This window comes from Daphnia pulex, chromosome 10 (genome assembly GCF_021134715.1).
Source record: "Daphnia pulex isolate KAP4 chromosome 10, ASM2113471v1".
Taxonomy (NCBI): Eukaryota; Metazoa; Arthropoda; class Branchiopoda; order Diplostraca; family Daphniidae; genus Daphnia; species Daphnia pulex.
In genome coordinates, this window is record NC_060026.1 from 15,008,906 (window position 1) to 15,034,193 (window position 25,288).

The window sequence follows — 25,288 nt, forward strand, 5'->3', positions numbered from 1 at the left end:
TTAATCAATTCCACGGAATCTTTTGATCAAACAATGTTCGCCGGCGCATATAATATACATATTGACGTAGGGTAAGAGGAAGAGAGAGTGGGCGACGGCGGTGATATTGGCATCTGATTCGATATAACAGCGAATCGAGTGCGCAACAAATAAATAATACGACCCTTTTGTTTTTGTGTGGGTTTTATATTTTTCTTTCTTTCCTTTTTATTTCTTTATATTGGATGCGAAATTGACATTTTGTTATTCGAATGGCTTATTCTTTCCCGGTGGGAGTATTATTTTTTTCCTGGAAACAGGTTGACGTTGGAATAGCTGGAAATAATTCAAAAGAAATTGACGTTCGGTTCAATGTATAGTATAATATAGTTTAATTGTATTATATAAGATCCATGTATATTATATAATTATAGCAGTGCACGGTGCTTGGAAGTGTGAACATTTTCTTCAAATTTTTTTTGGGGGGTTTTAAATTTGAAAAAAGAAAAGAACGAATCAAATACGATAGATAATTTAATTATTCTTTACAAATATAATTCTCATTTCGCGAAATAATTTTTTTTTTTTTTTACTCCCGATGAAAACACAAGCCGAAAAATATTCGATCAAATGACATGAGCTATATTATCATATAAATATTTAAATTGATATTTTTAGTTTATAAATAAAAATGGGTGGGGTTCTTTTTTTAGCGGGAAATTTGAAAATGAATAATTTTTTTCTTTTTTTTAAATTGGGTGAATGACAAGTTTGGTTGAAATCAAAATGGAGAAATTTTAAAAAAGAGTTTCCCTCGTCGATGGAGGCGGAGCTTCGTTCGTGCGGGCTCTCAGCGAGATGCTCCGCATCCGTCGAGGTGGGAAAACCGCTCATTTTCTCGCCTTTTGATTTTGGCGATCAATTTTTGAATTTGATGGCGCCAAATAAATAAATAAAACGGGGAATAAACATGTATCACATATGGACAGTAGGGGGGTGGGGAGGTTACAAACACGGTGGGTGTGGTGAGTGGGCGGGGGATTACATCTGAACGTGTATACATAAATAAGTAATCCAGGAGATGGGCGTGTCTAACAAGATCAAAAGCCAACTGATGAACTGATTCTCTCTAATAATAGAATATATTATGTCATATAAATAGGCTATAGATGTACGTATATAATATGATGCTGGTGGTGGGTGGTGTCAATCGTCTCTTCTATGTATAGTCGATCAGACGCCCGTCTCGTTAGTGACGAGACTTTTGGTTGCGATCCCGTTGGGAGCCACCGTCGAGTAATTGCAATCGTTGTGACGGTTGGCCACCGATGAAGCACCTTGATGAGCACTGCCGGCCGCCAATCTGCCGGAAGAGGCCGACGGAGTGAACAGGCCCTGGAACGTCTCCCTAAACTGCAATTTCCAAAACAAGACGGGCCCCAATTTATAAATTTATTCCGGCCGGAATTTTAAAATTTATTCCGGCCGGAATTAAAAATTTATTCCGGCCGGAATTAAAAAATTTATTCCGGCCGGAATTCAAAAAATAGAAAATGTCAAATAAAAACCTGTCGGCTCATTCCGCAGTAGATGGCGAAGTTGATGGGATACGACAGGGAGATGAAGAAATTGGTGAAGAGGATCAGGACGTTGATGACGGAATAGTCGAGGACACGCAGTTCCAGGGAGGCGTCGAAAATGTGCAAAACGGTGAGGACGGCCAGCGGGATCTCCACCACCAGGAAGCAGGAGACGACGACGATGAGCATCAGGGTCGTGCAGTTGGAATCACGCAGCTTGCGGCACTCGCTGGCCTTGCGGTTCTCCTTGAAGAGCTTGTCGCGCTTCTGCTGGGCACGCCGCAGGGCTCCGAACAGGAGCACGTTGAGCAGGACCAGGGAAGCGCAGGGGCCCAGGTGGACGCAAACCACCCGGAACCAAAAGTACAAATTGTAGTAGACCACCTGTATTTTTATTTTATATTATTATTTTTATTACAATAATAATTTGATTTGTTTTTAATATTAGATTCAATCATTTTATATACCTGACTGAAGATGTCGGTGACCCAATCGGCTTCGTACTTGCAGCAGGTAGTCACGACTCCTTCGCCGTCCCAGCGGATCTCTACCGGTAAGTAGACCTGTGCCAGCAACCAAAATGTAATAAATAAATAAGTAGACGTCTTAGACATTCAATCAATCTTTTATATACATAAGATGACATTGGCCATCAACTTTCAGACTGTATATCATTGATAATATCTCTCTTGAGAACTGCTTGAGACTTCTTGATTGAAAGGAAAGAAAAAAGTGTCTTGTAATATACCAAAAGGGGACCCGTTATATGTGGGTCCCATTTATATTCCAGCAGCACTGCGCAAATGGAATTGCTCGAGACTTTTGACGATTTTCTTCCCGTCTTATCAAATCAGCCGGCCATTTGTCTTAATACAAAAAAAGAGGAAAAAGGAACTTATTTTCTATATATATATCATTCCCTGGCAATCTTCCTATAAAATAAAACATCTCCCGATCCTATTACTCTTAGATACAGTCCCTGTATATTGATTCGATTCCAGACGGGTCAGCAACTTGTTCTCAAAACAAGTTTCACTTGAACGTCCGTCTGCTGTCATCACATCCGGAAATCGGCGAAGAAATAATATCAACTCGCCGTTGGCGGATGTCTAGACATAAAATAAACGTGTGTTTGTTGGATCTATAGATTATATTTTTCGGTGTTGGATTGCTTTTCCCTTTGTTGTTTTTGTTATATAGATCCTGAATTCTAGCGGGAAAAACAAAAAAGGAAAATAACAGATTGAAAAAAAGCACCGACGTTATATTATAGATCCTATCAGTTTTCCTTTTGATATCTTTGATTGATAAAAAGCCCTGCCCAGGATCTTTTCTCGAAAGATTTCAATACACCAGGGCGCACAAAAGTCTACATACTAGATGCAAGAGAGCTTTTGATATTATATCTAGATTTCGTTTCGAGTGTTTCGATATAATATACCGCAGCCATCGGCTTCTATATAGACGCACAGCGTGTGCTGTGTGCAAATCTAATCGAGTCGACCGTATGTTGGGCTGAGAGATCCCGCCGAGTTGTAAAATATATATTATACAAGGGACGACCGGGGAAATTCAATCATTGCCAACACAGCACAGCACACAGGGACAAGTGGAGTGCCACTCTCTCTCCCTGTTTGAAATATTAGATATTTTTTTTTTGGGGGGGGGGACGATTATTTGTCGTCTGTATTATCAAAATAGACGCGCAGTTCTATGTATTTAGATTCTCTTTGTCCCAGCAGTTGAAATGAAATCCATCGTCTCGAGACGTTTGTACATATTCTCTCCTGACAGGTTTCTCCCAGCCCGAATCTAATGTACTCGAGTCAAGTTTAAATTCTACATCAAAAGACACAAGTGGGCAGACTTGATTCGTTCAAAAGTGTCGACATTTTTTCTCCAACCCAAAAAAGCATAGGGAGGAAATCGATCAGATTTATCACGGCGGGAGATGTATAGGATATATCACGTCCAATTTTGGCTGGTTCTTTATACATATAATATGTATTAAATTGGCTTTTTTTGTCATCGTCACTTTTTCCTTGTTAAAAGTGGCGGTGGGATTCGTCATATCTATCTTTTGACGCCGTTCCATATCGATTCGATCCATCCATCCAGTAGCAGTAGTAGTATAGAGTATCTCGGAGTCTGTATACATCTCAGCTGGGCTTTTTTTAATCATGGGACCGCTCTCGAGTTGAGTCTAACTCGAGGACTCAGCCACCGAATCCAATTCCATCCTACCCCCACTCTCTCTTTCGGTTGCTATTGGTTACCGCAACAAGGAGAACTCTCTCTCCGACAACCAGGGATATATCTAAAAGTATATATGTACATCTATATAAGATCTTAGATAGAAATCACCAGCCTGCATGTAATAGATTTCTACGGAATCCATTGACATTTTTGAATTTCCCGGGATTATATTAGATATCCTATCACGCACAGGTGTCAAGCGGAAACACCATGCAATTATGCAGATATTCCCACTTACCCAAAATATATCCCCCCCCCCTCCCATAATGAAACATGACAGCAGCGCCCGGAGAAATTGATAAAACATTTGAGAGAGATTTCTCCCCGGGTGCTGATGACGCAAATAATTTCTTATGCAGATATGGGAAGCACAGGTGTGCGTTTAAGTGTGTGTGGGGGTCGCCGGGATTTGGAGAGCAGATATGGAAATATTTATACAACGAACTGAAAAGGTAATCATTTGCGCCAACGCCAACTTGTTGTATTATTCTATACGAGTCTTTTTCGCGGGAATTTCAAACGGATTAATTTTGAATAGAGACGAACCTAGGATACATATTTTAAAAGACTTTTTTACAGAGTATATAGGCTAAAGCTATATAGGCTTATTAATACACATGTGCGGGATTATAAGAGTTGGGCAATCTATAATACTGTATAATAGGAAGCTACTATGGTTTACGCTCGAATAACTTTTGTTTTTGCTCGATTTCAAACTTTGCCAGAGGCTTGTAGATTTCTCTAGACGAATGTTTACTTTTCATCAGAGGTTGATGCTGATTTGCTGGGCTCGCCAGATTCCTAATTCAGAGCGGCCATGAAAACCCAGTAGGAGATTTATATGCTGACGCAATTCAATTCCCAGAAATCGGTTGTGGACTGCTGCGTAGTGTAGGTTTTAATAGAAAGACTTTGATAATCTAATTAAATGATTGTTTGGTTAATGAAAAAAAAAAAGGTTTTTTTGATGAAAGATCGCGTCTGGAGATGTTTTCAACGTGATTACAACAGCAGCAACACGACATTTTCAATTGGTTTTTTTTAGATTCTACTAGTACTTGAAAATGACCAGGTGTTGATGCCAGATGGCGAGTCACACGTCTCGAATGAAGATCAGAACCGATTCCAGATGGTCTGAGTAATTTTTTTCGTCGCCAACTTGACGATCAGCACAACCACCGCGCGCAAATTTAAATATCCCGCGGCTTTTCAAACTAAATAAACCGAAATAAACTATCCGTGTCTAATTTTTTTGTTGTATTGTATTATATATATTCCCTTTGGATATTTATTATTTCCAAACTTTGTCGATAGCGTGGACGGATGTAATAATTTCTATAGAAAAACAAAGTAGGCCTAGATGATGGGACCTACATCACGCAGAAACACAGTGGGGATTTCTACATCACATCAATATAGCTGTACCAATGCAATATAGCTCCCGGCAAGTTTTCAATCTAACTTTTATTTATATCTATTCCATCAACTATGTTTTACATTATATGTAGCTACAAGTTGAATGTAGAAAACTATTTCCATTATTCTATAATAAATAAAACAAAACAACAAACGCGTAATAGGCCCTATATATAATATAAGATAGAGAGAAAAAGGAAACGACCATGTTTCAGCCAATCGCCCTCCGGCTAAATAAGCGCAACGTAATCTATACAGCAACTCGCGTTTGATCATCAGTCAGCAGCAAGGCTCGCCGAAGAGCAATCGACGTTAAAAGGGTAGATAAAGGGAGGAGGGGAGGGATGAAGTAGATCATCTCTAATGCGAGTCAGCCAATAACTCTAATCGCATTCCGCCAAACGGGACGAGCATCAGTCTATAGCAGAGACAAGCGGGAAGCTATTTATATTCTCCGCCCATCAAATAATATATATATATAAAGCGGCAGAGATATATCTAATCATAAGGCCTATTTGATATAATAGTCTATACGTGGGATATAATCAATCTTGTCAAGCCCCCGCCAGCCCCTTTTTTCTTTTTCTTTTTATTCCGGAATAATATAAGAAATAGACAAAAAAGTTTATTATATACGAGCGGATGTGATGATGAGAAATGATCGGACTCACCTGGTCGAACAAACGTGGGAATTGGTGCACCAGGGCCAGCACGTAGATCCAGCAAATAGCTTTCTTGACTCTGCGTCATTATATAACAATTTATTTTGAATTGAATCAAAAATAATTATATTATAGGGTAAAAGTATAGTAGGCCTACCTCTCCATGGTGCACCAGGTCCTGGCCAGCGGCGGATGACAGACGTAAATGTAGCGCTGGATGGCCAGGGCCAGGGTCAGCCAGATGGAGGCCGTGTGGAAGAGAGCCGGTATGACTTCGTTCATGAAATTGTAGGCGTAACAGGCCGACAAAGGCCTCAGCGGCCGGTGGTGGTTGCCGAACGTGTAGAGATACAGGAGCCAAGGAGCCGGAAACAGGAGCGTGAACATGTCGCTGAGAGCCATGGCCATCAGAACCAAATTGGTCGGCGTTCGCATGTGTTTTTTGGACAAAACTAGGACAATCAGCGTGTTGGCGATGATGGTGATTACGACCAGGAACGGCATGATGTAACCGTAGAGCGGAAGGGCGTAACTGATGTCCAGGTCGGCCGTGATATTCAAATAGCGATTGCCGCCCATCGTAGCGTTGTTCACCATCGAATTGTTGTTGTGATTGAAATGTGACCAATTTCTGGCCAGGGCCGCGTCCAGGTCCATCAATTCGTCGTCGTAGGCCAAGATGTTGCCACCGACAAACCATTTCGTTTCGCTCCAGTTGCCGGACGTGCTGCTGGTCGACTGGTTGTTGGTGTCGGTTGCTGTCCGTCTCTCCGGCTGCTGGTCTTCCACTCGGTTGACCATGTTCATCTTTGATATGTTTGATCTTATAGACGTAGGAGATATGAGAGAGCAGATCTGCTGGGGTCGTTTTATTGTTGTTGATTGTGTCGTCGTCGGCCGGCGCGTCTAGTTTCTTCTTTTGGGCCGGCCCGGCCGTCAAAGACGTCGCTGTTGTTCACTCGACTGTGCTGGCCTCGGGTTACGCCCTTATATCGGAGCTCTATCAAACTGTCCACATATATAAAACGAGAGACGATCCCAGGGTTTCTCTTTTTCTTTCCTGTGTCCCTGGATCGATAGATCCGTCGCCCAGGGAGTTCTCGATCTCTGGCGTAGATATATAAACAACCACACAGCAGCAGGAGCAGCAGTATAGCACTTCTTTTGTTTGTCGTCTGGTTATTTGCTCCGTCCTTCAACAGGCGAGCCCAGCAGTCTACGGCAGAAAAAGGGTTTCCTCTCGTCCTATATAAATTGCAGTTGGGGAAAAGAAGAAGAAGAAGAAGAGTATGTGTAAATAAACCATCGCCAAACAGCATCGCATATCACACATCTATATACTATTGTAGAGCTAAAAACCCCGCGGGTCGCCCAGCAGCTCTTATATATATTTCCCGTACGTGATCCACAACAAGTCTCTCACTCTTAGACATCTCTCTGATGTATATATGTGTAACTATAAATCGTGTGTATAGCCTAGAGAAGACGAACTGTATATATAGGACAGCAGCAGGAGGGGTGTTGCGCCAACAGGTTTTTACGATCGATTAGATGTATATAACCAATGCCTACACATCCTGGCTGCTATATATCCTGGAATATATTTATACGTGGGGCTTATGGGGTGATGTTCTTATATATTTCGCTGCTGCCGGTCGTGTTAGATTGGACGTGGGATATACATCCAAATATCAATAGAGACCTTCTTCTTCTACTTCGGACTTACGTATAGATAGATTTTTAAGAATCTTATGTATATCGACTTTGTCTGTTTATCTTCACTCTGCCTGTGCTGGATCTATTCATCCGGAGCGAAGAGAAGTTGAATTCGTGTATAAATATATACATATTGTAGCCTATAGCAACCGGCAAATGCCAAATGTGATGCACAGAGTACATCAACACTGAACTTTCCTTGTTGCCAAAGAGAAGGAACATTTATACAAAAAGGAGTTGGATTGTTGTCTATAGCGAAAATGAACCGATGTTGAATGTTTGGTGATTATTATTTAAGAATAGGCCTACTGGGATATATTTCGGAGACATGTAATTTCCTGTTGTTCTATTTTGTTGGCCGGATAGGATAGGCTAAATGTCATCAGGTAGAGAAAGGGACTTTGATCGACGAATGGTTCTTCTATATACAAAACAGAGGTCTCGTCCTTTTATAGATATCTATACTAATGAGAGACTTGCTGGAATAAATACAGCCAGCTGCTGGGGGGATATAATGAGATGTGCTGATACCAAGGACCCTATATAAACTAATCAAAGCATTCCTATCATCTTACTGTATATACACACAAGCCCCTGCTGGTATATATATATATAGATTTTCATTAATCAGACGACATATAGCCATGAGTTGCTGTCTGTAATTCGCTGGTATATAATTGGAAAATCAAGGCTGATGATACATAACGAGGTGTTGCATAATCCCGTCCATAAATCCGATATCTATAGTATACCGCGCTCCTAAATAGTTTGTGCGGTGTAGGCTATATTATATTATATTGCGTAATCCGCTTTACATGACTTATTGCACGATGGCCAAATCTTACCGCACTAAATAGGCCGGCAACATATATCAAACAACTTTTCTTTTCGCTATTTAATATATATAGCTAGCTACAAAAGTCGAAAAGTTTTTGAGATCAAAACTTATTCTATTTATCGATCGATTCGGTCTCTACATGAAAAAGTTTTTGTCTAAAAAGAGAAGAAATAATCTATTATGTAAGGAGGCGGAGAAGTAGTAAGATGGGAAAAAACCAGCACGACAAAAAACACATAGATCCTTTTTTCATGTGTGCTGGTTCTTTTTTTGGGAGACAGCAGGATCGATTCGTGTGTAATGTATATATATAACTCTGGACGCACTTTGGGCGTGACTTTTTCTTTTCCCCCCTGGCCTTTTGCGACAGCAGTATAATATACATCAAGAAAATATTACATTTGGTGCAGATATGACTATAGCTGGTGACATATATAAATATAGGATCTTTTTCAGCACACACAGTCGACCACCATTTGATCCTGCTACACGGCCAATAAATCTATTTGAACGGGATATACAATTTCTATTGGATTTTCACATGTTGTCCTGGGCTTGGCTGGCTGGCCTTCGGGATATCTAAGAGACAAGGTTTCCCTGTTATATAGAAAAGCCTCTCCTCTAACGAATTTTATTTTTTTTTTCTTTTTTCGGGAGATTGTGTAATACATCCTACTCTAGGAGCGACGACTTCCGTTGCAGCAGCTAGCAGGCAATCTTCGTAGATATATAAACTCACGTTTTCTTGTTATAATAGGCTGCTGTTGCTTTTATATGCTGCTGTGTCCTTCTAGGAGGTATATATGTGTAGCTACAAATACAAGGGCGGAGCAATCAAGCCTTCAGCAACAGCAGCAGCACGTCGCTATAACAACAAACTTATCCTTTTTTCTTTTGAGTCAATAATATTATATATAAATACATAGGCCTACAGCATCAGCAGAGAGTTTTGTTCTTCTATTTTATTTTATTAATCAAACTGATTTCCTTTCAGCTTCTTCTGTTGTGTATAGACGCGGGAAACGGCATTCATTTGTTCACTAATTTGACGTGAATAGGGAAAACATTTCCATAGAATAAGCTCCTATCGGCTCCTACGTATAGGATCCCGAAATAACTCTATAGAAAGAATTCACCTTTATAACATACGATTCAAAGAATATATTTTTGATTGAAATTCTTGATTGTATTGATGGTGCGTACTATACATCTCGTTTGGAATTGATTCACTTATTTCAAAAAAGGGGAATATAACGTGGCATTCATTTCTGTGTAGCAGGATATATCCAGCGTCGTCGTCTGCTGATTGATCCACTCGAGTATCAATATCTTTAATGGATTGTGTCTCCACTTGTGTCTGCCAAAGCGGACGGCCCATTTGTGTGATGCTGCCCGTTCTATAATCGAAACGGTTTGTGCTGTATACTACTATAGCCCGCACGCGCAATCACCATAGCCCGTCTATATAATGTTTATTGCTCACTCTTTTCTTTTCTAGGATTTTTATTTTATTTTATTCTCGCGTGTGTGTGTGTGTGTCAGTTGCCTTTCTGGCACGTTCGATCGAGTTGATTGCTTTGTTCAACGATGCCAACTTCTCAGTCCTGTTCCCAGTCAACCCCATTTTGTCTTTGGCTCCTGTTTTCTGCTCCTGTTTCTGTTCCTGGCTTTTGTCAAAATATTTAGGACGAGAGCTAGACGTTAGACGGACAGACAGAGAATAGAAGTCTATATAATAATATATTGTCGTTTCGGACTCATTAGTTCCGCGTAGTTTCGACTCCAATACACGCGCGCGGAATCTATATCCTAACCGGATTTTCCAGGAACATCTGGTCCGTGTCACGCTCAGACCTTTTAAATAGATTTTTTTTTAATGTTTTATTTTTTGGTTTTCTTTATTCCCATTGATGTCCTTCCTGTGGTGCATATAAGCGGCCATTGTTTCTACTCTATTCGTTACAACAAAATATATATTTGAACGAGCACCTCTCTAATATTATTATTATTACTATATCCGGCGTGTAATATGTAGAAAAGAGCTGCACGGATATTAGACAAGGAGATTGTTGGTCGTTTTACAGCTCCATAAGTTGTTTTGTTGCCCATACTTTGCATATGCACATTTATATTGCATACAGCTGTGCTGTGACGTCTATAGGAGAAATGAAGTGGCCCAGGGCGTAACGTCCGTGCGTGATGCTTCGGGATATGTAGTATAATTCGCCGCGGGAGTATAGAACAAACAAAACAACAGCAAATATATATAAATATGCACACACAGCAGAGACAAAGGGTGAGCTGGGCAATCAAGCGCAACGCGGGGGTTTACTTTAACGTTTGTTATAGTACTATTGTTGTTTGGACAATCGTTCGTGTATAGACGTAATAACTATACATGTCCTCTGTGATGGGTGAGCTGTATATAATTATATTTACATAGTTGAAACATCGGGGCCAATTAATTTATCCTCCGTTTAATGCGAGCGGCAATTGTTTGTGTTTATGCAAATTGATGGACGAACGAGCTGTGCTATCAGGGACGTCGCAAAGTTTTTATTTTATTTTTGATCACCCATCCCCTCTTAAGTATTAGTAAAGTATCCCCGCCCCCCACTTGAACCAAATGAATTTTTCCTCCCCCATCCCTCTTGAACGACGCGAATTTTCCAACCTCTTCCCCTCTCTGTGAACAACGTGAATTTTTCAACCCCCGCCCCCTTGAACGAAGTGAATCTAACCACTCCCCCTCCTTGAACGATGCATATTTTTTCAACCCCCTTCCCCTAATTGAACGACATGAATTTTTCAACCCTTTCCCCCTATGTGAACGATGGGAATTTTCAACCCTTTCCCCCTCCTTGAACGACGTGAATTTTTCAACCCCCACCCCCTTGAACGACGTGAATTATTCTCTCCCCCCCTTTTTGATATTTTTTAATCACCCCTCCCCATTGTTTTAAAACGTCAATAAAGATAACCACTCCCCTAAACGTCCCACGCGTTCTACAAATTGTTTTTCAATTCTCCGAATAGAAGCGCCAACGTTTGGCTGCTGCTGAGTCTGAGCGGGAAATTCAAACGGCCCATTCAAAACTGCGACTCAAATAGAACTGTACAGCAGAAGCGCAATCAGCAGCCCAGCTACGGATGATCAAACAATTCCATCGCAATTACAGCACACAACAACCGAAACAAACAAGAAGTATATAACAACTTGTGTTGCTCTTGTGATCCAGCGGATTGCGAACCTCAGTAAATCCCCATCCCAGTATATACACAACAAAGCGCCATATACACATGCTGTGCGATGTAGTACGTAGTTGCCGACAACAACATTTGTTCTAAATATATAAAAGAAATTCCAAGACGTTTGAAAACGCAAATAGAGTCCTGCTGTGACAAAAGACACTGATGATTTCTCATTCCGTCCAGGCAGACGAAACTTTTTCAAAGACATAAAACCTCCCCAGACATTTCAGTTCAACGAAAAAGTTATTTATCTACAGACTCTTACTATTATTCTTTCTATTTTTATTCCAGTCTATACTACTGTGTCTCTCTCCTTCTCTCACTCTATTTACACAACTAAATTATCAGACCCCCCCTCCTCTGGTTGTGCATGGTGATATATAGCAGCCAGGCTATATAACACTCCAGTCGCATAAACTCAAATGTTTTTCCAAGTTATATGCGTAGAAAAGAGTTTTGGCAGACGCCATTTTCAAATGCTATAGCTGCCGGGCGTCATCATAAGCATAGAGTACCGCGTTCAAAAATGCTGCTGCAAGATATACACCCTGTGTGTTGGGTGTGTGTAGACGCACTTGAAGCTATATATGTAGGCCAAGAAGTTGTTGACCTTATATTACGCAGTGCTGGCCGTCACAGTGTCGATGGGTCCATCAGACTTTTCTTAGATATATTATATAGTATATCTAGCCGGAGTATAACATGTATCGCCTCAGGCTGTATAAATCGCCATGATCGTGATCGCTTTATTATTAAGTATGTAAGGGGAATTTATGGTGGGTCCTCTGGAGGGTTTTATTGTGGCGATTTGGGTCTAAAACCTAAAAGTCATTATCTGTGGGTTTCGTGTAAATTTTTACTTTGATTAGAACGAACTATTAGATACTTAAAATAATCCTGATCCGTTCAGCGGATGTCGAGCGCGGATGAGAAATTCGCTTTGATCATTTTTGACTTTTTGTGCGGTTTGAATTTATAGCGGGGGTCGATTTTTAATCATTTAAATCGATTTCTTATGGAATTAGAATATGAGTGTCGTCTGCTTTCGCCTTTCGATTTGTTTCAAAGTGTCGAAAAGAGACAAAGTTTAAAATGACAACGAAAACTTTTTTCAAGGCCACTTTTTAATTAAGAAACGTGCATGGCTGCACGAAAAATTGCAAAACAAATATAATTCTTAAAATGTGGTCGTCGTGTGAAACTGTGAACTCTTTGGCACAAAATATGTGGTGTCATGGCTCTCCATGCTCTCCATTGCATGCTGTTTGGCAGGTAAATAAAACCAATAAAACAGAGTAGACAACTAGAATAATTAAAGGAGCTGTAAAGAAGAGTTGAACATGTTTGAAACTTGTGAAATGTTAGTTCCTGACTAGCATTTATAATGTGTGATCCCAGTCGATGCATGGCAACTGGTTTGTTTGCACTATGTAACCCAATATAACCTTTTCTTTTGTGCAGGTATTGAGGCCACATCCAGCCGTCATAACCACAAAACATGCCAGTTTTACATGTGCTGCTATTCAATCTGTCATCAGCAACCATCTCATCGATTGGGTAATGATTTTCGTTAATTTTATTAATCTGTGACCTGCTATCATCATTTATGCATGACTTGCACAAATGCAGTGCATTACATGGAAACCTTAAATGATCCCATTTATTCAAAATTAAGGTTTAACCCACTTAGTCTCATTTTCAACTTGTTAATCTAAACATTTTTCGTAACCCAATTTTTTCTGTTTTGTTTAGATAATCAGGATCCCGTTCCATTCCAGAAACTTCCCATGTCGGTGGAGTTACCGATGTCTTCTTCTCCTTTCTTTTTAAAAAGTCCTCGTGTACGCACATGTGAGTGTGGGTGTATTCACGAGGACGCCCTTTTCCCTATTCCGCCTGATGTAATTCAACTTTTCAGCGGATGGATGGAGCAACTGTGAGGATGCCTGGCCGATTTCCCAGGCTAAAAGGTAGGAAAAAATTCAATTCCTTTTCCATGCAAATTCCTTGTGACTATTTGGTGGCATTGATTATAAATCGTTATCCAGAGTACGGAATACGATTATTCCTGAGCTACCGGTATGCGGTTGACTCGAACTGTTTTCTCTTGGCATTTTCTGTTTACTCAGTCAGGATTCATTTTTTAAAAAATCATTTTTATAACGACCCACTTTTGTACTTCACAACTTTGTCTGCGCGTAAACAATCGAATTTCAAACTATTTGAACTTTAAACACTTTAAACAAAGTTTCAACTTGGAAAATTTGTTTCAAACCAAGAGGGACTTCACTTGCTACCGCCAAACTGGCACCTCCTCGCGCAATGAAATGGGATTTTTTATTTTTCTTTTCCAGACCATTTGCCAATAAGCCCAATATAATCTCATCTATTTAAATGTGAACCTATAAAAGTTTTGATTCCGGCCGAGAGTTGAAACCGATTTTTTCTCTTTCTTGAAAGATTTTTACTTTTCTTCTTTTTCTCCGAGAGTTTGTTTGTTGTTGGCGAATCAAGTGGAAGAAAGTTCTCACCATATCCGCCCAGCAGCATCGCACGAAAGCGAATTCTATCCCTTTTGACAAATATATTCTCTCCTTTCTATATTGCGATGGCCGACGTCACGCCAATCGAAAAAAAAGAAGAAGTCCCACAACCAAACTATATAGGACGTCGCTTTTGTCGACGCCGTATAGTCCGCCGGGAGTCGAGGCTAAAAGAGCCAGCGCTATTTAGGAGCTGTATATTACGTGATATATATGTGTTATAAGGAAAGAGGGTTTCTAGGCCTTGGGCGTATTACAGACAGGCCTTGAAGCTGCTCTGCTGCTTTATATGAAGCCAAGCAAAAAGTAAAATGGCGATTTCTCATAGATGTGATATTCTTATTTCTCTTTACATTTGGATATTTGATTATTCTTAAAGAGAGAATCGATTTCCAGAGCATTCCCCATAGTCCAGCACAGTATATACTTTTGAATGAAATTTCGTTTTGGTTTTATATTATTCCCGCTCAGCTGATTTTATATCTTTCCCATTGATTGCGCGCCGTTGGTTTGAATCGAGAAATTCATCAACGAATTAAAAAATCCTTGTTTTTTCTCTATCGCGAATGATTGATCTGTGCAATCGTTTCTTTTCGATCGTCTCACGTTTCCGTTTGACTGATTTTCTTATATAACTTTCTACAAGACAACATTTGCATATAGTAGTTATAGATGGTAGATCGTGAATCCATCGGGCGTGTGCAGTAGATAACACAGATGTTCTCTGGCTGCTGGTAGGCTACACTTTGAAAACGTGCCAGCCAGAGTTGGCTGAAACTGCAATCAATATAGTAGACACGCCAGTTTCCAATCTCCGCAGTTCAATCCTCTGCGAATGAAATGGCCATAACGGCACGTACAATTATGAGTTCTTATTTGCCCTTTTCACATTTGTTCTTTTGGAGTGGTTGTTGTCAATATTTGATTAATGATGGGTCGAGCACTTGAAACCCTACTTCCGGGTGTCGTCTATACTTAATCACGTTAACTCGAGTTTATCTTTTAGTTGGCCATCAAAATTAAAATTAATGAATTTTTACCATTGAAAGTTGGGCGCGTCTAGTCCAATCTAGTCTCCGACGTTGATTGATTGCGGCGATTAAAAATGAAAAACTCGCTCCCAGTTGTGTTGCACAGGCTCGCTAAATACCTGAATTTTTAATTAGAGAAAACAATTTAATTACGTTAGAATCCAACAAGGAAAAAAAAAAAAAAATTCCGTTTATACCAGGAAAACCGCCGTTTAATTAAAACAAAGTCTCCGGGAAAAAAATAATTTCAATATCTGCAACACTCTCCAGCACAACCGATGGAGAGAAATCAGTTTGCTACCCCCGTGTTACATTTGATATCCCCCGCGCTCCTGATCGTTCATCATCAGTTCCATTTCGAAATCCCTTTTTCATCTTATATAATATACAGATATTTATACGCGGGCAATGTATAAATCACGGGCGATGGGTCTTTGGGCGCTTGGCAGCCAGCGAGCTGGGGGGTCGCCCCAGATTCAAACATTTAAAAAATACACACACGCTCAAAGAAGAACTAGATAATAATAATAATAAAAAGGGTATAGAAGAGAATATATAAATCGTTGAAAGCTCAGGGGGGTTGGACGACTTGTACAGACTAGACAGTTCAGTTGCTGGAATTTCTTTTCTCTCTTTGAGACTTAATGTCATAATTCAATGCCTGTACTAGGCCTATATCTAGCTGGAGGGGTCATCAGCGACATATAGGCCTATCTGTATCAATGGTGCTGTAGGCCAATTAGCTGAGCTGCCATGTTTGAAAAAGGTTGTTCTGTTTTCTGGGTATATTTGTCTTATTCTTTCGCCAGTTGCTGGCCATTGTCGAGAGTTGATTGTGCGTAGGCAGCAGCAGTGTCGTTGTGTGTGTGTGGGTCGACGACCAGTCAACAACAGGAGGAGGAGTAGATAGAATGAAAGACACACACACACAGACACACAAGTCTATATCATCAGTCTTTGTCGCCCGTTTTCTAATAGCTCCCGACAGTCCTCTTTTGTGTCTTTTAATGGCCCGGCCACGCCCAGCACCAGCAGCAGCATCCCATTGTTTTTTTTTTTACTTGGAACAGTCGGCCAGACAAGTCTATATTTATTGATTCAATTATCGATATGAAAGAAACTTTTTTCTTTCGTCTCTACATGAGTGGAGTGACTATTGCGCAGTTTTTGAAATGGGGTCCGGACTAGCCCCCACACACAAATCTGCTCTTGATTTATCGACAGCGACAATAATCAGACGCTAATTTCCGACATTCATTTTGTTTATAACTTTTGGCTGCAGCAGGCTATATAGCTTGTCGCTAAAAGAAATCGTCTGCTGTGGCGGCATACTACTTTTTTGAGAAAATATTCGCATCTCAATTTATTATCTCCATTTTCTTTTTTCCCCTCTTGAATGAAGAACAACATTATTCCACCAAAGTGCCGTCACTATAGAGATAGAGACTAGCAGCACTTTGCCGCAGGTTCTAATACTCCATATAGGTCCCACCAACCCTTTTCGCTATGGATTGTTTAACTTGCATTGGAATTTTTAATGATTATATAAAACCGCGCTCCGGTCTCTGCTGTTTGTTATCTAACAATAAGTGCTGCTGCGCAGCTAGGTACATTTAATCCGGTCGTCTTTGATCTCATTTAAAATGTCGACTTTCCAAGATATAAATTATCTCTGTGAATATGTTGATCAAAGTCGAGCGCGGCGCCCTGTTCAATATTTAACGATATAAAATTGTTTAAGCTTTTTGTGGTGATGGTGGGGTGGTGGTGGTGGTGGGGGGGGTGGATATAAGGTGTTTTATGGCGGCGCAGTTTGTCATGGCTGTAGCCTAGCAGTCACGGTATATTATTATTATTCATTAGACACTAGACAGCAGTGAGGAAAAATTCCCGGTGTGTAGATAAATCGGTCTAGACGACACGGGCCATCAATCACTGGATGGCGCGGCGTAGGCGAGAGATTGTGGGAGCCCTGGCTGATGGGCAACGACGCCCGTCTGATATCTGTCATACAAGTCCAACGGCCTTAGGGTAATAATACCTGAATACCTACAAAAGTAACTTTTTGAATTTGGCGCGCTTTACATTTCTATTTCAATTTCAAATTTCAATAGTAATTAATAGAAATACCTAAAAAATTATTTGTTTGAATTTGGCGCGCATTTATTTCAAAAAATTTAATCGGAATAATAGACGGTCGATCAATTGGCACGCTGTAACTGGTGAATAATATGTTTTCCGGGCTGGCTGTCAAATAGTAAACGTGTGCTGGGCCACTTTGACGAACGAAACAAAAAAAAGCTTTTTTTTATATATTCCGGCTGTTGCTCTTGAGGATCCCCTCATTTGAGATTCAAGACAAGTTGGCCTCCATTAAGATCTAAAATCCCCCGCGAGCTGTATTTGCGCTGTCTCCTCCAGCTGACGAAAAAAATATCCAATTCAAATTTCGGCGCCTTTCTCTAATGTCTCACGGCGTGTCATGTATAAATTGACGTTAGACACTTTTATACCGTCCTGTTCTATTTTTTAAACTAAAAAAAAGGATAAAAGAAATAAGCGCATCCTTTTTTCATTATTATTATTATGTGTGATGATAATAATGTATACTTTGACCGAGAGCGGCGGCGGTGGTGGTCCAGATATATAATGATGATGATAAGGGCGGATATAGATATGGTCCCCCCTTCTTCTCTCTACATCATCATCGATATTTATATTGGATATGGGAAAGGGAGGATAACGGGCAGGATATAGACACCGTTTGGGTCCCATCTGGTATATACAAGGGTGGGGGAAAAGGTCGTCGGTCGTGTGGGGCGTGAATCTTTTTTTCTTTATTCAACGATCGATCGATCGATCCTGGGCATAGAGAAAACGGCCAGAAAGTTTTTTGTGCTGACTGCAGCCTCAATTGTTCTCATCTCTCTAGGCATCTGTTAAATGGCGAAAAAGAGCAGCCTATACATATGATGGGATAGATAAATGAAAGGCCCACTCGTTTGATGATGTACGACGCCGAGCGATATACTCATCGATCGATATGATATTTCCACCGTGGTTATCTACAACAAAGAAAAGTCACTTAAACGAGCAGCACTCTCTTTTTCTTTTATATTTTTTTCACTCTATGCCAAAGAGACCTTTGATGTTGCCACACACACACTTAATCATAATGGCGACTAGAATTGAGCCGTTGCGAAATGTAGAAGAAGAAATCATATCCGCCCTTTTTTGTTTCACATTTCAGCGCCACACTATCTACTAGCGTAGTATATCTTTATACCATCTATATATAACATCCTTTTTCTATACATGTACCCTTTTTTTATTATTCGTGTTTGTGTGTACTATCTAGACAAAAGGGAGGGCAAACTCTCTTGTGAACCGCAAATGTTCTTTCCAGCAGCTATATCGCAGTGGCCGAGCTAGATAGTAGATTCTTTTATTTCATTTCTCTTCTACCCCACCAGTCTCGAGCCATTAGACAACAAGATGACCATTCTGGCTCTATATTAATGTGCGCTGCTATTTCTGTCTCGAAAACAAAAAAAATGAATAGAATAACCTTTTAAAAAGACAACAGAGTCCTGTGTATACAACAATAGATCACCAAGTTTTGTTATTTTCTCCGCGGATGACACACAAGCCTGTTGGAATCAACGGGTACCACTTGGTCGACTGGGCTGGGCTGTCTTCTACACATTTATATGATTGCGGTTGTTGTCGGTTGACGTCGAGTGATCTGCCAACCGAATGTAACATTCTCGGCTCAACACACAGCAGCAACAACAACAGATATCTTTGTGCGTGGAGGGGAGAGGAGGAGTTGACAGGCAGAGCCTGACATCAATGAATCATATCCATAAATCAAACCCGACAAATGGTCTTTGCGTTTCTTTTACACGGGTAAGAAAATGAGAAAATATAAAAAACATTTTTATTTTTTGATATTTTTTGGTATCCGAGAAAAATGTTATCAAACCGCTATTCATTTCTATATATAGGCCAGATCGATCTTGTAACACGAACCACTTGATCCGCCATCTCAGCAGCAGCGACAAATGACTGGCTAATCATTCAGGAAATCATTTATACGATGAAAATTGCATCTAGTATTTTCAGATCCATTTTTATTTATTCTGTTGGTCGCCATTTGGAAAAAAAGAAATAATAATACAGTCACAAAAGAGGAAAGTGTCTTTCAGCTTGGGCAAAAGTGTGTGAGCGCAAGGAAGAAAATGGCGCTGGGGACCGATTGAAAGAGAGACGATGTAATAATAAGAGTTTTTTCTTTCACAGCGCAATGTAACATTTTCACTTTATATTAAATATCAAAGAAGATAGTTTCAACCAGTCTCTAGCGCTTTTATGTCTAACGAGGTTTCTTTTTATTTTATTCTTTGAGCTGCAAAGTCGATCTATAAAAGTGGACGGACCAAATCGCCGCTGTTGGCCAAAAAATAAAATAAAAATCATTGATGGTGTGTCCTGGCTCCCGCGTGAAAACTTTTGAAAGTTTTTGGGAAATATCTAATCAATAAAAATAAAAATTTAGCTCTGCGAAATGCCCGCGAATTTCGTCTAGAACTGCGCCCAAGTTTTCTTTCTTCTACTTGACGACGAGAGTTTTGAGATTTCCGATTGTTTCCCGGGCCAGCAGCTTCCAGTTTCCTCTACTACAGTCGTAGGCTATTCTTCCATTCCGCAGATAATCGATTGAAAAGAAAACTTTTGGTGCGCACTGCTGTGATGTGCCACATCCGCCATGTTTCGCCAACGATCTTCCGTCGAATATTAAAATACCCACCCAAAAGTGTCTATCGAAATACAGTTGATGGTGATTTACATATAACATATCGACCGGGCGGACCGTATGTAACCGTTTTAATATGCCGCGCATTCCATCCTCGTGTCACATTTCAAATAAATCAGAAAAGCTTTTTTTCAAAGGTATAATAAGAAATGTTTTGCGCGCGGGAAAAAAAAAGAATTTCAAATTTGCTATTCGATGCTGAGATTGGAGTGCAAACAATAAATCGAGTGGCTAGAGTACGCCAAACACCGTGTGTGTGCTGCTGAGATTGCCATGAATAAATCTCGTCTGCCAATGGATTGGTGGGCGGTGGGTCCCTGGATCGAATATCTCTCCAATCAATAGCCATTTCCATTTTTCTTTTATAAATTACTAAGCCCAAAGATTCAATTGGTGGGGAAAATTGACTGGTTTCATTTGCGCTTGAATAATTATCTCGATATGAACCGAGCGATAATGACGGACGACACAAGAGTGTATCAGTACAGAATCTAAACAAGTCCGTCATCAGCGTCGCATTGAAACCATCCAGTCCTATAGACCAGCCAGTACAAGTCTTGAGAGAATAAATAACAACTCGATCCGGGCTCCTTATCATCATCAGGAGCTGGCCAGAAATAAGAAAAAGAGATATAAAAAGAGATATGTACGACGATCAACTTGTGTATCTACCAAACCGGAGCTCTCCTAATGAATGTTAGTCCGTCTTGTACATGCACATCTATTGGTCTGATGTAGCTGAAAGGCGAGCAGCCAGCCAGTAGCCGCAGTCATCATGAAAAACATTGGTTAATGGGATTGTGTCCAGCAGATTCTTCTCAACCCTGACTGCCTGTGCATTTGATGATGAACAAGACATGAACTGTGGGCTAGTATAGATGCTGCTCCTGTACATGTATAGGCCGAGTTTCTGATTATATTGTGGCGGGGGTTCCATCACCACCACCACCACCACATGTAAAAAGAAAATTCCATGCCATCACCCGGCCATCCAATCAGCTCGCCAGTCACGAGCCGAACATTACGTTTGAAAAGGAGAGCCAAGGGATATATACATGGAGCGCACAGCTATATATGTTTTTTCTCTCTCTCTCTCTCTATTGTTCTTTTTGATCTCGACAACTTTCTGTTTGTGCGGGCTCGTCTGGTTGTTGTTCACCTCATTTTTTTCTTACTGGGCCGCAATCCTCCGACCGCCACTTTCGGCCATTTTTTTTCGACGCCCAACGGATAGACTCAAAATCCGGCCCAACTTTGAGATGGTACGCCCTCAGTCACTTTGATGTACATAATTTAGTCGATGCAGCAGCGAGAGAGTATGTAGATATCTATATGGAAAAGAGATGTACATACCTGATTGTCTTGATGCTGCCGGAATTTTCTTTTTCTCTTTTGTTTCTACCGATCAAGTCACGCGGGACTGCGTCTATTTTATATACGGAGGAAAAGGTGATGGGAGGAAGACGATCGTTTATCTCACTTTGACATGCACTTGCTCATTTCCAAGTTCTCAGTCACTGTCAGACTCACTCGCAGGGGCGCACAATAGAAGAGACACACACACACACAGCGGATAGGAGAGAAAAGAATAGAATAATATTTGATACAAAACACGTCATAGAAAAATGGCATGGACTTTTCTATATACTTGGGGGCTTTTGGACTTTATCTAGATACTATATTTATATACGGCGTTTCCCCCCCGGCGTCGCTAAGCGTCGATTCTAAACTGATAAAGACGGTGATAAAAGTCTTGTGAACCGCCGCCGAACCGCCGGTGTTGAAAAGAAAAAAAATTAAAAAAGTTCAAAAAATCACAAAATTGAAATTGATTTTGGGTCGAATGATTTAGCTGACACACGACAAGTTAAAGATATTAATCAATTTTTAAAATCTTTGATAGACGACGAGAGAAAATGTTTTTTGGGATTCAACAAATGATCGGTGGGTTGGTGGTGGTGGTGGTGGGAGAGGTGTGAGCGGGTCAGGTTGACGAGTAGTATTCGACTGGCCGTCGGTGCCGACGTCGGCGTCTATATATATGTCTATTTTGTGTATCGTCTGTTATATGACCGTGGTGGTGTTGCGCAGTCGCGAGCGGCCAGATGTACAAGCAGCGCAGTGGCTCTGACTTGTTGTCGACAATTTCTACTACGGCACAGACACACACGCGCCAGTTCTTTTTTTTTAAATAACCCCGAAATTTAGAAGTTTATTTGCTAGTCGCTGGCGCCGAGACTCGCTATTACTGGCCTTTCTCTCGCACCATTGCCTCTTCTTTTTTCACGATAGATCACGACGGGATTTTGGGTTGTTTTGGGTCGTCCTATCGCTAGTGCGCAAACAACACCCGGGGAAAATAAAATAGAAAAATAATTTTAAAATTTTTCTTTTGGACGAAGCTTAATAGGTTTGATACACTGCTCAACCGATTGATTCAATTGGTAAGTCTATGAGAACCAGACCGTGTGTGTTATTCATTGATGTAATTGCACATGAGAGCTCAAAACAGAGATCCTCTTTCATCTTTTTGTATAATGGCTACATTATACAACATTCTTTTAGACATATGTAAGACGCTGGACTAGAGCGAAAAGATTCTTTTAAACTTTTGTTTTATTCTTTTTTAAGACGTTGATAATGTCCTGAAAGGGAGGACACATTACGAGAAGAGAAATGAATAGGTTGATCTCTCGTCGTCTAGTTCCCGAAAACATTTATCAATTCTTCTTGATATAGGACGGAGTTGGGGGGTCTATAGGTCACGCAAGGCGATGTGTCATAGAGCCGGTGCTTTATAGATGAAGGGGGGAATCGATTTTATTATTTAAAAAAAAGAGAAGACTGAAAGACTCCCACAGCATCCGGGAAAAAGAAATTCTGATTGATGTACACGGCGAGAAGAGACGAAAAGGAATTCTCGACGATGGCTTGTTCTGTGCGGTTGAATATGTCCGGTATGTCTAGAATTCCGTAAATATATGAAGTTCTTGTATTATATAGCCTACAGCTCTCTCTCTTTATTTCTTTCTTATCTTAAAGAATGTCGCCTTATTTATAGATGGTGGAATGTGTTTGAACCATTCCAGCACATACACAGCAGCAGCAGGAGCTATAGCCAAATAATACGATTGAAATATGTGATGCCAGCATCTCACAGGGGAAGAAAAAACCCCATTGATCCAGCCCGCTACTGGGCTGGGCCAGATCTCTTAATGATATGGAACTTGATCGACTACTAGAATCTAACCCTCTCTATATAACCTAGTTATATAACGCTCATTAATATCGGTCCAAATGTGAAGGTAATGGCCTTGCCGGGGAGCCACTTCCAATCTCGAAATTATTCAATAGACAAACTTTCTGATCAAATGTTAAATTGTAGCAATTTAATTGTGTTTTTACATTTTCTTTTTTAACCAAAATGGTAATGATAAGTAGATCAATACGGGGTTGTATAATCTAGATGTTATTCTGCTAGTTTGATCTAGATAAAACCTTCCGTATCATCGTCGATCAAAATCCGCACGGATCATCAAGTGTATTGATCCCCCCCCCCCCTTTTCCTGAGCCAGGGTAGGGGGGGATCAAGGGGGTCCAAAACAGCCTCGGTATAAATTCCGATTGCTTTTAGATTTATCTATAGCTCAAAATGTCGATACAAATTTATAGATCTAAAACTTTGCTCTTTTTCTACCATCATTTCTATTGTAGATTTGATTTTCTCTCTATTCGTCAGCAAAGTTGTATGGCGTTCAAGTTTACTCATCATTTCCCTTTTATTTTTTTAGTTCAACTTTGATTGAATCAGTTGTTAAGTGCACGCCCCTTTTTTAACATTCGACCAAAGTTATAGTTTGGGCGGCCAGAGTCCTCCACCCTTTGATTGGCAAATTCTGCGCTAATCATTTCCTGTAGTGCTAAATATGCGAATCACTAGCGGCGCATGGACGTACCATCACGCACGTATAACATTTGCCGACGTCTATATTTATGTATGCACAATTGCTATATTACATACGTCGTCTATAAAATAATCTTTACATGATCATTTATAACCGGAGGGCGACTCCGCCTTTGGACTCCACCCTCTCACATTCTATTAGAGTCCCCCCCCCCTTTGGGTTGCATTGTGCAGTGTGTGTGTAATCCCAGCACGACCAGTGCACCCATTTTTGCCCGGTGCGTGATGGCCAGCAGCAGCAATTGAGGAACGAACAAGAGCAGACATGCAAATGATTGCTCTCTGCTGTGCTCCTGTGCGCACAAGTTTGTATATCTACAACAATATTATACATATCCACTGCGCACACAAGTTTTCTCTCCATAAAAGGGCAGGTCAGTGGCAGTCCATCACAAACAAACAAACAGTAAATTAAACAAAGTCCAAGGAGAAAATAACAACAACAACAACAACAAAAAACATTTTCTTTTTATTTAGTAGACCCGCCCCTGTGTGTATACATCGCCTCTGGGTCTTGTATCGTAATAATCTATAAAGGTACTATATAGCCTAGAGCTATATCATATAATATGCACGACACACAGAGAGGGGGAGCTATAATATAAATGTCTCTCCCAGATAATGGCCCAAGTGCGTTCCAAAGAACATCACGCAATATTGGCATACCTCACGAATGTATTTTTTTTTTTCGTCGTGTGTGTACACGTAGAAACGACTGAAATTGTGTGTTGTAGTCGCTGGGCTACTGGCAAAGTGGAAGTCTTGTGGGGCCAATAGAAAAACAAGTATAAAGAAAAAGGGGGGCTGTGTGGTCTAATAAAACAAGTCGTTTTGTTTGACTTGTGTAAACAGAAACATTTACACACGAGGCCGGATATTACGTACATATATATATACCGCGGCGCGTGAATGATATAGGCGGAAATGACAGGACTGTGGCACTGTGCGCGGCTATTATTTGACCAGCAATTTGTTAGAACGGTAGACGTGACTGGGATGCTGATGAAATGATGGCGAAACGGTTATGACGTCATATATAATAATTGATATGGGAGAGAGAATAATAGAACGGCAAAAATTAGCTACGCGGTGAACGTGTCGGGTGGCATTGTTCAACTTTTAATAACTCGTTGTTGCCATGGAGACGCACGCCAACCTCCCCACACCCATACATGTGAGATGTGTATAGATGTTACATAACGTGCCTTTTGTCCTTTTGTAACGAAATTCAGAAG

General features: G+C 40.5%; 1 protein-coding gene and 1 long non-coding RNA gene across 2 annotated transcripts; one reads left to right on the forward strand and one right to left on the reverse strand.

Annotated features, from left to right (window-relative positions):
- Nucleotides 1-356: 356 nt before the first annotated feature.
- LOC124204335 (sex peptide receptor-like) lies at nt 357-22,105 on the reverse strand. The gene is made up of 7 exons (XM_046601383.1): nt 21,443-22,105; nt 15,283-15,392; nt 6,051-7,138; nt 5,903-5,972; nt 2,027-2,122; nt 1,548-1,943; nt 357-1,392 (listed from the first exon to the last, which is right to left on the reverse strand). Exons 3-7 carry the CDS (start codon nt 6,698-6,700, stop codon nt 1,213-1,215), a joined length of 1,392 nt encoding a protein of 463 aa, XP_046457339.1. The 5' UTR covers nt 6,701-7,138; nt 15,283-15,392; nt 21,443-22,105; the 3' UTR covers nt 357-1,212.
- On the forward strand, nt 13,099-14,100 carry LOC124204348. Its single transcript, XR_006878848.1, has 2 exons — nt 13,099-13,256; nt 13,452-14,100. It is a non-coding gene; the product is annotated as an uncharacterized LOC124204348 (long non-coding RNA).
- Nucleotides 22,106-25,288: the final 3,183 nt, after the last annotated feature.

Bases quoted from the DNA above. Each gene is read 5' to 3' on its own strand.
- LOC124204335 (XM_046601383.1), bottom strand. From the start codon at position 6,700: ATGAACATGGTCAACCGAGTGGAAGACCAGCAGCCGGAGAGACGGACA. The intron at 1,944-2,026 runs GTATATAAAATG...ATAAAAATACAG, and splicing joins TCACCGACATCTTCAGTCAG to GTGGTCTACTACAATTTGTA. The intron at 1,393-1,547 runs GTTTTTATTTGA...TGGAAATTGCAG, and splicing joins ACTGCGGAATGAGCCGACAG to TTTAGGGAGACGTTCCAGGG.